This window comes from Phalangium opilio, unplaced genomic scaffold (genome assembly GCF_054372755.1).
Source record: "Phalangium opilio isolate 3A_F unplaced genomic scaffold, DU_Popi_V2 ptg000031l_1, whole genome shotgun sequence".
Lineage (NCBI taxonomy): Eukaryota > Metazoa > Arthropoda > Arachnida > Opiliones > Phalangiidae > Phalangium > Phalangium opilio.
In genome coordinates, this window is record NW_028324158.1 from 8,168,869 (window position 1) to 8,181,688 (window position 12,820).

Below are 12,820 nucleotides of genomic sequence, written 5' to 3' on the forward strand. Positions count from 1 at the left end.
GCAATCAACCCACAAACCTTGATTGTCTTGACGTGGGACAAAAACGCACAAGCGCATGCATGCGCCTTGGCAAATAGCTAAGCGCTATAGTAATGATGAGGGAACTATTTATCGCGTATGTAATTCAGTTTAGTAACCTTGTGCACTCCAAATGTAAAATGATGTTGGGAAGAATCCTGTTACAATTACCCCACCCGCTTTGTGCTCGTACACTTCTCTCGAAGAGAAGTATTATAAACTTCTATTAAAACTTACCTCCAAACTCTACAAATCAAGCTTTTGATTGGTCTATAAGAATTAGGCCGTTTCAGACCCGCTGAAACTGCCATGTACGACATCAGAAGTGCCCTGTAAATATATAAATATTTTTTCCATTTCGTCAAAATATATTGATATTAAATAATAAGGGTATTAATTTATTACGCAATAAATAGAAACGTTTCCACCGAGATATAGGAATTCTCCATAATTAAGAAAGGGAAACTTTGCCTGAATACGTCAACGTTTAACAAATTTTCTAGGGAAAAGATGTTAACATAAATTTAAGATATTGTTTTAAATCACCAACCGACACGATATTTTTCTCCCCAAAATGAATTAATAGTTGTAATTAGTTACTTACTATAAAGGTGCTTGTCCAACAGTAAATACACGTGTCCATAGATGACCCACCAACTGCTAAGGTATCGTAAACCGTACAAGAAATCCAACTTAGATGGTTTAGTTTTCTTTATATCAAAACCTTTCTCAAGGTTATTTCGAATTGAGAACGCCAATATTATCTTTTGCGCAAAAGCTGCGTAACAATATTATTAAATTCAATATAATCTCTTATGGCTTAATTAATTATGATTAATTACTTGGTTTATCTAATTTGAAGAATAGTATCTCAATGCAAGTCGCAACGACGCATAACAAAACAAGAACACCTATTATTGAGCTAAAAACACAATGATTACATTTTTTGGTAAACAATTTAAGGAACAGTTATAGAACCTTACAGTATAGCTATTTGGACACTGTCCACCTTTTTCGGTTCATCCACTTGACAAGAATGTAGTTTAACGTGGAAATTTAGAGGCGCCAGGACTATTATTTAATCATTTCAGTTAAGGGTTAAAATAAGTCAAACCTGGTTTGATAATTATTACCTTTCATTGCAATTTCGAGGACATCTTCTCCAGAACATAAAGACGGTATACAAATAGCGTATCTCAGAGGGGTGTCGTATAAGGCAAAAGATAAGTTGCGGTACAAGAAGTCCATAGTCTTTTGAATGAAAGTTTTCAAGATATGTAATATTTGAAGTGATAATAGAACATTCCATTAAATTCTTGCAGAGATACCAACGCACGGCGCCAAGAGTCAACACCAGACGGAGCCCACCTTCACAACACGCGGAGGGAGGCTAGCCGACTTACACTGCCTCTTGTGGTACTTCTTGGCGCGAGAAAATAACCCTTCCCCTGTTGTGTTTGCCTCTCTTAAGGAATTAATCTAATGATCTATTGTTACCTTTAATATTTCAAAATTAAGAATGCGTTTGTTTTGTGTAAATACGTACATTGACATTCCCAAACTTTTAATGAAAGCAAGTTAATTGTAATGTAATGGGAGATAACAGAGGGATGCAGCTCAAGAATAGTTTCTTCCCTTTCCCCGCAAAATGGCGGAGAATTTATGGAGTGAAAGGCTTGTAGGAGAATGGGTCCTATTGGTTTAGACTGAGGTTTAGAGGGGTAACGACGTTTCCCGTTTAGTGGGGTTAAATTTCCACCCCTTTAACTGCTTCCAATAACACTAACAGCCATCAGTAATAGTGATGTTGTGTTTTTAATTTGATTTATTTGAGTGACCAGGGGTTGATATAGAGTTATTGTCTTATAGAACACGAAACTGCTTATGATGGTCATTTTCGGCCAAATTTAGTTATTACTTCACTGACTTGGACATCGAAGTTTATTCGATTCGATTTTCATTAATTATTAAAAAGGAACTTCGTAACTTTGTCTTAATCGCGATTAAAATTTGTTTTTTCAAAGACTTAAGTAGTTTGCAATGAACCTTCCAAATCTAAATTTGTTGCTTAATTATTATGTTTACAATTCCTCGAAATAGAAACCCCCAATTAGGTAACTAATAATCGCGTTTAAATACAGCTTGACAGATGATCAATAATATCATTCAAATTCTAATTCCCAATTTAGTGTTTCGCTATGTTAAAATACAGGTCGAGAGCGATTTAATAATATAAATTTCAATTCCAAACTGGGTCAAATTGTCACAAAGTTACCGAGAAAGCTATTTCTTTATCCATTCCCTGCACGTATTAGATTTCAATCTGTATTATATCGAAACGATGTTAGTTGACACCGGCAAAGAACTCCAATTCATACGAGAAATAATTTTTAAATGCGTTCCTACACACTGTCAAGTAATGGTGTCTTTTGCGATTGATTAAGGTTAGGTAACTGTCGCCGACGGGCTAATTGTTTAATGTGAAGAAATTGAGTTACATGTTATTTAGACTGACCTCAGTTTTGAAAGATCCGTTGACGTTTGCGTAAAGTGGCTCGAAGAGCTTAACGTGTTTTGGTTTAGGTGGCAATGGAAAGGTGAAGTCTACCAAGCAATATTTGCCCTTGATTTGTTTCTTGGGGTCAGGGTTAACCGGACCACGGATATTTAGACATTCTTCAAAGTCACCCAAACTACCCGCTGAACCTCTTAGTAAGGATGACACTGGTTTAGCCATAGCGTCCAACACTGAAACAAATTTACACGTATTTCAAATGTTTCACGACCTTCAGATCTCTAATGTTTCAAAAGCTTTTCTTCTGATTTCTAATGTTTCACGAGCTTTTCTTCTGATTTCTAATGTTTCAAGAGCTTTGCTTCGGATTTCTAATGTTTCACGAGCTCTCCTTCATATTTCTAATAATTCATGAGCTTTCCTTTATATTTCAAATATTTCACGAGCTTTTTTTCAAATCAGTAATATTTCACGAGCTTTCCTTCAGATCTCTAATAGTATTTCACGAGCTTTCCTTCAGATCTCTAATAGTATTTCACGAGCTTTCCTTCAGATCTCTAATAGTATTTCACGAGCTTTCCTTCAGATCTCTAATAGTATTTCACGAGCTTTCCTTCAGATCTCTAATAATATTTCACGAGCTTTCCTTCAGATCTCTAATAATTCACGAGCTTTCCTTCAGATCTCTAATAATTCACGAGCTTTCCCTTGTAATTTAACTCTCGAGCTAAGCAATTTGAAGAATGTTTTATTTTATTTATTTATTTATTTCAACATCTTTATAAATTAATATTCTTTGACCTATAAAACATTTCTCATAAATTGGAACTTTTACTCATAGTTCAATATTCCACGGATAGATTAATTTCTTCATGTTGTTCATTCACAATGAAATTAATTGCGGTTTAATTAAGCAATGTTAGTTATTAAAATAAAGGTTACTCAGTAATTCAATTGCCCTTATATAGCCTTAACTTTAAAATTCCTATAATTTCATAATATTTCACAAAAACATTTCGTGATTTTATAATCTTCAATGAACCCAATGGCACACTTAATAATAAGTCAAGCATTAGATTAATTCGTGAGCCCTAAAGTGATATAATCTATCTCTTTCGCTATATTAATCAGGCGGATTATTCGAATCACGTTTCATAGGGGGGGGGGCGGTTAGGGCGGAATCTATTTTCTTTTTACAAGTGGCAAATAAGAGTGACATAATGCCACGTAATTATTTTTAATTTATATTTTTCTTTCTGTTTTTTACCCTTGAAAAAAAAATATTTACAGACACCTGTTTTTGGGTCAGGATTACCTTTTTATTTCTTGTTATTTTCTCAAGAATTTTTATTTATTCCTCAAATTTCACGAATTTTTTTTGTTATAAAATTTAAGAGATTTGACTTCATATTTCGTTATAATTCTTAAAGGGTTATTAAGGGCTAAAAATTATATATTAACATCGATAGAGCGTATAAAACAATGTACATGTCAATTGGAACCATGTTTATATCTACATTATTTAGTGCACTGGATAACCTTTAACCTATAGACTGGCCTTATGGTTTTTGGGCTTGGATTTGCCGTCAAAGGCTTAGTACAGTACAGACTAAATAGGAAGATGGACTGCTAAATTAACACCGAGTTTAGGACTTCAATTCTCGCTTCCGTCATTCTCGAACTACCTCGAGCTGTAAGTCTCTAGCATTACGAAGTATTGGTAGTGTCTAACTTATGGAACATATCTTATAAACTTATGCTAGTATAAGATATATTGTATTCAATTGTAAATTTTACAACAAAAAAAGCTTTAATTATTACAAATATTATTACTTACTTTGAGTTGTCCATAGCTTCATATCTCTCAAATCCCTGGTGAAACTCAGTAGTGATCCCAAACATTGTCCACTAATTTCAACTTCAGAAACAACACCCATAACATTTGGCAAAGCACTCTTAATCATACTCTCCAACGCATCTTTTAACTTAACTTCACTCTCCAATAATTTATCAAATGCAATTTGCGCCGTAGCTTCCGTCACGGGGGGTTCTACCCTCAAAATGGCTGCCCTCGTTAAGGGACATATTAAAATCAGACATAATATCAACGATTTAAATGTCACAATCATTATATCGATTGGACATCAACGTGTATCGTTCCTCTAAAGAGTCAAAGTATCTTCTAAAGAAAATTTAGTTTTTGGTTTTAAAGAGAACCCAACGATACTTGATACTTATATAGTTGCATCACTTATAATTTACGTTTTGGTTTTGCTGAGACACATTTTTATTAAGAGAAAGTGATCGACCTTGTTAAGTGTTGACCTCGCCTGCAATGCCCCGTGTTTTTCGTTAAATTGTTCTTGCAAAATATTTTTCTTTAAACGTCTACAACTTCTAATACCATAAACCGGGATACGGAAGACTCCGCTTGAATACTAATTAAATCCAGGGAGTCTTATAAACCTTTTCGATGTAAAATAAGTTGGTAGGCAACCCTCAGTCTCGGGACTTACAATGGGGTTGACGCATTGCCATCCGTCTCTGCGCATGCACTCTCATGATACAAGATGAATACAGCGCAGGCGCCAAAAAGAGAGAGATGAAAGGCAAAGTTTTACCCCCGTGTCTTTCCCTCTTAGTTACATCGAAATGGTCTATTATGGGGTATGGACTAATGTCCGCATGAAAAGTAATAAATAATGTCCCGACGGGCTGACGGGCAACAATAGCTATGTTTAAAATGGTTTTAGGAATAAAGTTTCTTAAAACGGCTTTACTAATATTAAGGTAAATTACTGACGATAAAAATAATATCAATTATATTTATTCAATTATTTAAGAAAAACGTCTCAACTCGGAGAGGTTTATTTTGGTTTCCCAACTTGTTATCATTAATGTCGTAGTTATGGCTATCATAGACTTTTTTTGTTTCGCGCATAAAATTACAATTCCTAATCAAATCATTATTATTATATTATGTCAATAACTATATGCCAGTTTTTCTTGATATTCAAAAAACTTTCTTGATATCTAAATGCTTTTAAATTGATATTTAATGACCCTAATGTTTGCAGGAACATTTGTGCCTGTAATTACGCTTGATAATATTAGTTGTCATAGCAATTGTCGTCGTAATTACTTAAAATTACCAGCCAGAAGCGGTACACTCCTATGGCCAGGACAATTACCTATGGTATCTAACAGTGCTCAGGGTGTTTCTGAAAGAACTGCCAGCAATTAAAGGGGGGGGGTGTTCTTTAGGCAATTTCGAGTCGAAAATGTAACGTCTATGACATTTTGCCGTCCGGGTCACCGTTTTCAAGTTATGAAAGAAGTACTTTAAGGATGGATAACCACTTAAATTTAATTAAGAAACTGATTTAGACCATGATTTCTAATTTAATTAAGGTGTCATCCCAAAAACACTCAAATCATAACTCGAAAACAGTGGCCCGGACGACAAAATGTCATAGAAGTCATATTTTCGACACGAAATCGTACAAAGAACATCCCCACTTATTTTCTGACATACTTTTCAGAAACACCCTGTATAGAAGACATAGCTTGTTCGTAATTTTCGTTATAAAACTCCCTCGAATTATATAATGAAATATGTTTAATTTTTCTCAGACACCACTACGCCTTGGTGTTGACCACCGTTGTCCGATTCTAAATCTCTATTTTGCACTGTAACCTTTTTCGGGGTCCCGTTCGTAACTGTTCGTTTATTAATATGCCCGAAGAACATCGCTTCCAATTGAATCACGGGTGATTCGAACAAAACTCGAATGAGAACGGCAGCAATATGACTACAGCATAAAGCTCCGAAAAAGTTGTACACCTGAAATTGGAAAAACAATATTACAGAAATTCACTATTGATTCCCATAGTTAAAAGGTTATTACGAAATATTGGTGAGTCGTGTCAATCAGCCCTAATTTGCTGTGATTCGTGTAGATTAGAATGGGAATGTGAACCAGGTATAGAAGGTACGATATTCGAACTAAAGGTTGAAACGCGGGCCACGTGAGAATCGATGTTACAATGCCTGAAATATTACGAAATTTAAGTTTTTTCTGCACTTTTAATAACATTATGGGGTCACTTGGAAACAATACCTCCCCTTCCGGCGAAACAAGACAAAACAACCCAAGCTAAACTAGCACCCCAAACTGTCCTCTGAGCCGCTGAGTAGAGAATGGCTTCAATGGCCGTATAGGGCTTTCCATTATTCCAAGAGTATACTCCGTAGACAACTGCAATTCCTGATGCGGAGGCCACTATCCAACCGGCCACTGTAGTCCACTAAAAGCAAAATGATTCGAATTTGTTATTTTGATATTGTACTATTAGTAGAAAAGGCATCCGGTGTTGCCCCTAAGCCGTTAACGTGTCGGGTAATTTTTCTTACTTATATGGCCGCCATTTTTAAAAATGGCGGAAAATTGAACCCAAAAGCCATAAAGCCTGTCCATAGAATCTTGAAAGGTCATTTTTCAATATGGACGCGATTGGAAATACCTTTCTTAGACGCATTTAACTCACCAAACATAACCTTATTTTGGGATTCCGAGCCAAGAATGTTCCCAAGTACAATCCCAATGCGTAAACACCAATATGCACGTGCGGTAGGAGATACACGCGACTTGCGTAGCTTGTCACAAACCTGGAATATTTCGTATTCATTTACACGACGATATTTCATTCCAATAATTAGTAATTGTACCTTATATCCATGTGTCTTAATAGCATGGCTGGCGGGTAATTCATCTGGTAGGTAACGATACCACTGGACACCACCGAAACCAGCAATGCAACGAATAAGAAAACTTTACCCATAGTTTTGTTCCTGAAAATACTATATTTTAATCTAGGGAAATAATTGCGCTAATAGACCCTTGTCCCCTTTGAAACGTATCCATTAACTGTGGCTCAAGTCCACCTGATTACCTGAAAAGCACGATGAAATAAATTATGCCCAATAGGAACAACTGAAAGTCTGTTGACAAATACCAAGCGTGTGGAAGACACTAAAATAATATTGACAAAATTATCACCTTATTTTAATCATAAGTTTATGATAAGATATGTTCCATAAGTATGACACTACCTATAAAAGTTCGTAATGCTAGAGACTTACAGATCGAGCTAGTTCGAGAACGACAAGCGAGAATTGAAGCCCTACACTCGGTTAATTAATTTTGCAGTCCATCTTCCTATTTAGTCTGCATTTTTAAGCCTTTGACAGCGCCTCACCAGGCGTCGCTTTACCTCGAATCTATGACCTACGTCACTTCATGACAAGCTCCAGTTTGTAACCAGTGACAAACTTATGGAACATATCTTATGAATTTTTTGTTTAATTTAAATTTTTACCATATGGTTTAGAGAGAGAAAATTACTGATAAACAGAACATTGTACCACCATCTAACTCTACAATTATTGGCGTGATCTTCCATCCCGTCTTTAAATAATGGTCCGGAACCAAATAACGGAAGAATAATCATGACGCCACTCATTAATATCACGCATGGAAGAATCCTTAAATTTGAACCTTATTATTGTTAATTAAGCTTTAAATTATACCCCCGGCGAAACGTACCTAATTATTCGACGGATTATGTTTATGGTTGGAGAGAAATAATTCTGGGAATCAAATCGTTTCACCGTAGTGTAGGACATTAAAATTCCGCTGTAAAACATTAAACATTTGGTTCAAGGTAAATTGGTAATTTAATTTTTATAAATGAGAGTTGGTAAAGAAGATCATAACACTAAAATGATAAGGAAAAACAAGGAGATTATGGGTTCAAATATTTAGGGAAAACAGGGAGATTATTGGTTCAAATGATTAGGGGAAAAACGAGGACTTTATTGGTTCATATAATTATGGAAAAACTAGGATTTTATGGGTTCAAATGATTAGAGAAAAACAAGGAGATTATTGGTTCTAATTATTAGGGATAAGTAAGGAAAATTATTGGTTGAAATGATTAGGGATAAATATATAGATTATTGGTTCAAATGATTAGGGAAAATCAAGGAGATTATTGGTTCAAATGATTAGGGGAAAAACGAGGAGATTATTGGTTCAAATGATAAGGGAAAAGCCAGGGAATTTAGGAATCAGTTCAGTAAGTCCGGGAAAACTTCTCAATTGGAATTAATTTCAACAAATGAACATTTAGTTTCAAAATTAATAAATTCATGTGTATATATTAATAAATTGTAAACTTACGACACTAGGATAAAAGATTCCACGGACAAAAATCCGTTTCCAATGACTTGGAAAGCGAAACCCTTAACGATTCCATTCATATTTGTGGCTTCTCCTGAAATTTTAAAAAGCCATCATTATTTATAAACCTTACTAAATATATTTTAATGTTGGAATTTACGGAATAGATTATGTTCGTTGACTAAATATGAATGACCCAAAATGACCCATGTCGCTGACAGGTATCTGATACCGTTCATGCAATCCAGGGATCTTTTAGCACTCTCCTTAGTACGCACTAATTTCTCGAAATTTTCTCGTAGTGAGAAGCATTTGATCACTTCTAGCATGAAATCTGGGAAAGAATAGACATTTATGAACGTGTATTTAACAATAATTAACTATGGAAACTTTGAAATTCACTTGGAGTTGGTTTCTCGCGTCTGTTGAGGATTTTAGAGATCTCGTGGATGACTGTTGCGAATATGTTGATGACGACAATCAAAGTGAATATCACTCTAGAAAAAAATAAAGCTTAATCAAAATTATTTAATTTATGTTTTAGATTATAAAAGAAAGGGTGAAACAATTATGATTTGATAGAAAACTTGTTTCGTACTCTAATTATATTTTATCATAAGTGACATAACTACTCATAAGTATACAAATTTTTCTGAGAGAGAGAGAGAGAGAACAACATATTTTGAATTGAATTATTATGGCTAATTGAAGCTGACATCATCAAGATGGAAGATATGGGGGCAAAATTATTTCTATTGGGACACAGCAGTACAGGAGAAACCCCTCCTACCTAACGTCATACCCCTGTTTGCCCAATCAGCTTTACTCCCCCACTAGCCTTCCGCTTAATAAAATCCTCCACCATGCAGATGCAAAATGGAGGAGCCTTCTTTAAGCCCAGCCTTTTTGCTGTTTCCTTATTAGTTATATGGATTCCTGAGAACACTAAACAGTATTTAGGTTAATAATGATTTTACATAATTGTTAGTTGAACGTGATCGACGACTAATCCTTCCTTAATTTCGCACGTTTCAACGTCCGCATTGACACTCATTTCTTTCGAAACTAGAAGTAAACGCAATTTATAGATTACTTAGCAACAGACGTGACCGAAAACGTATGTACCGTACTTGGGTTAAGTAATTGAAGTACATCGTTTTTGGAACAAGTCGATGGTACGCACAGGCCCATTTTGAACGGTGTGTCGTACATGGCGAATAGGGATTCTTTCATTTTATTCATTATCTGTTAAAAATTAAGTTAATAAGTACGTTTGCTATGATGTATTCAATGGGAAGGTAAAGTGGATCGTAAAACCTCGGTTTTGAAGGTGGAATTTATGTGAGGAAAGATATCTTCCATTATGTGAATTCTCTTTGGTCTGGGTGGAAGCGGTGGTCTAATTCGAATGACGCAGTACTGTCCCGTTTTAGGTGGCAATTCCTCTTTGCGGTAGCTACTGCTTGGTGGGATGACCACGTCTAGACACTGATTGTAGCTGCCAAGAGCTGAGGTACCACCGCTTAATGTACCGCCACTTGGTTTACCGGTGGCATCAACAACTGTTTAAAAATATAAAATTGAACGATTACATTTTGAAGTTTTGGAAACAATTCGCTCACTCTAAACTTAGGAACAATTCTAAGTCTTGATCGTAATAATACCTGGCATGCAATGTGAAGTTTAAAAAAGCCAAGTTAATTGAATTTATCACAAGTTTATAAGATGTGTTCCACAAGTTTTTTACTGGGTACAAACTGGAGTTTGTCATGAAGTGACGTCGGTCTTAGATTCGAGGTAAAGGGACGCCTGATGAGGCGCTGTCAAAGACTTAGTATAGACTAAATAGGAGAAGATGGACTGTAAAACCGATAGGGTGTAGTCAATTCTCGCTTGTCGTTCTCGAACTAACTCTCAGTAAGCCTCTAGCATTGCGAAGAATAGAAAGTTTCATACTTATGGAATATATCTTATGAACTTAGGATTTTTGTATGGTCAACATTTTATAAACAACTGGCGAGTATAGTATATGCTCAATCAAATTTTAAAACAATCCATCACAATTTAGGTCCTAGAGACACTTGAAAATTTATGTAAAAAATTAGAGTCATAGCGGTAACTGCAATCATCGTGGAGATTTTGGGTATATTCCTTAATGATCGAAAATTGGGGGATCGAAAAATGTCTTATTTGATCGAAATTAGTTTGATCGAAAATAATTCTGACGGGAGCGCATTTCGTCCCTATTGATCGAAAGTAATTCTGATCGAATAAAAATTATATATATCCCCCTAAAATAATAATATGATAGAAATAGTATACATTTAATCTAAAATGCAAGAGCCTTCATCGACCCGCTTGCGTAATGGATACGGTACTGGATTGCGGATCGGGAGGTTGCTGGTTCGAATCCTCGAAGGTATGTTAAAAATATCAAATATAATTCTTGTTGTTTCCAATCAAGTCATACACTTTCAGATTTGCTATATAGTGACGAAGAACGTTTATTAATACAATGCGTTGTTTCTAATCAAGTCATACACTTTCAGGTTTGCTATATAGTGACGAAGAAAGTTTATCCGAGGGAAGTTTATATCAAATGTATTTCCTCTTGATTTTGCCTATTACCAAATGAAAGGGTACCTTTTCCAAAATATTTTCATAGGGTCAGGTTAGGTTAGGTTAGGTTAGGTTAGGTTAGATTAGGCTAGGTTAGGTTAGGTTAGGTTAGGTTAGGGTAGGTTAGGCTAGGCTAGGTTAGGTTAGGTTAGGTTAGGTTAGGTTAGGTTAGGTTAGGTTAGGTTAGGTTAGGTTAGGTGAGGTGAGGTGAGGTGAGGTGAGGTTAGGTGAGGTGAGGTGAGGTGAGGTGAGGTGAGGTTAGGTGAGGTTAGGTTAGGTTTGGTTCATATAATTCGTTGACACCTTTTCCAAAATATGCTCCTTTTAATTAGCTACCACCTTTTCCAAAACATTCTCCTATCAATTAGCTGCCACCTTTTCCAAAATATTCTATTAATTAGCTGCCACCTTTTCCAAAATATTCTCCTACTAATTAGCTGCCACATTTTCCAAAATATTCTCCTTTTAATTAGCTACCACCTTTTCCAAAATATTATCCTTTTAATTAGCTACCACCTTTTCCAAAACATTCTCCTATTAATTAGCTGCCACCTTTTCCAAAATATTCTCCTATTTATTAGTACCAGAAAACGAATAAAATATTAAATAATATCCAAAATAAAATAAAATTAAATATTACATAACCTAAAGTAAACCTATTTTTGGTTTTAAAAACATGTTGAACGATAGACGAGGATTAAATGGGATTCAATCAAATGGGATTCGATCAAATGGGATTCGATCAAATGGGATTGGATCAAATGGGATTGGATCAAATGGGATTGGATCAAATGGGATTGGATCAAATGGGATTGGATCAAATGGGATTCGATCAAATGGGATTCGATCAAATGGGATTCGATCAAATGGGATTCGATCAAATGGGATTCGATCAAATGGGATTCGATCAAATGGGATTTCGATCATTTGGGAAAGTTTTCGATCACCCGTTTTTCGATCAAATCGACCCAAACGGAGATTTTGAATATACTTGACACATTCTTGAAAGTAAAAGCTAAATCCAAACCGCGACCCTGTGATTAACCTCGTATTTCAAAGTTCATTGGGGTCAATTTGGTCAAAGAATTCTGCAATTATCACGATTAAAGAGATAGTAGCGTTCAGATCTGTAGATGCTTTCTATATTCAAATAAAGTTTCAACCTAAAAATCCATTGTAGATTTATAAACATCTATCCATTTAAATCACGTATACTACAAAGAAACCATTTTTTTTCGTTAACAATTAGGGTAGAGACTTCCTTTAACGTTTATTTTATTACGAGAAGTATTTCCGCCCATATTATCCTCTTTTAATTCAAGGTTACAATTGAAGATTGATCGGTCATCCTTGCGTTAAATTACGAAGGAAACTTTTGTTATATAATATTTTAAACAAATAACTGTGAAACCGTGTAAATTCTTGT

General features: G+C 35.2%; 1 protein-coding gene across 1 annotated transcript; it reads right to left on the minus strand.

Annotated features, from left to right (window-relative positions):
• Positions 1-6,152: 6,152 nt before the first annotated feature.
• On the minus strand, positions 6,153-10,446 carry LOC149690401 (nose resistant to fluoxetine protein 6-like). The gene is made up of 15 exons (XM_089870426.1): positions 10,440-10,446; positions 10,093-10,337; positions 9,906-10,020; positions 9,753-9,840; positions 9,178-9,272; positions 8,936-9,109; positions 8,776-8,869; positions 8,140-8,229; positions 7,913-8,078; positions 7,487-7,566; positions 7,263-7,406; positions 7,082-7,202; positions 6,655-6,841; positions 6,442-6,584; positions 6,153-6,377 (listed from the first exon to the last, which is right to left on the minus strand). The coding sequence occupies exons 1-15, from the start codon at positions 10,444-10,446 to the stop codon at positions 6,153-6,155; spliced, it is 1,974 nt and encodes a 657-aa protein (XP_089726552.1).
• Between the last annotated feature and the right edge of the window lie 2,374 nt (positions 10,447-12,820).

Bases quoted from the DNA above. Each gene is read 5' to 3' on its own strand.
- LOC149690401 (XM_089870426.1), bottom strand. The intron at 9,110-9,177 runs GTGAATTTCAAA...ATTCTTTCCCAG, and splicing joins ACGCGAGAAACCAACTCCAA to ATTTCATGCTAGAAGTGATC. The intron at 6,378-6,441 runs GTAATAACCTTT...TTCCAATTTCAG, and splicing joins ACACGACTCACCAATATTTC to GTGTACAACTTTTTCGGAGC.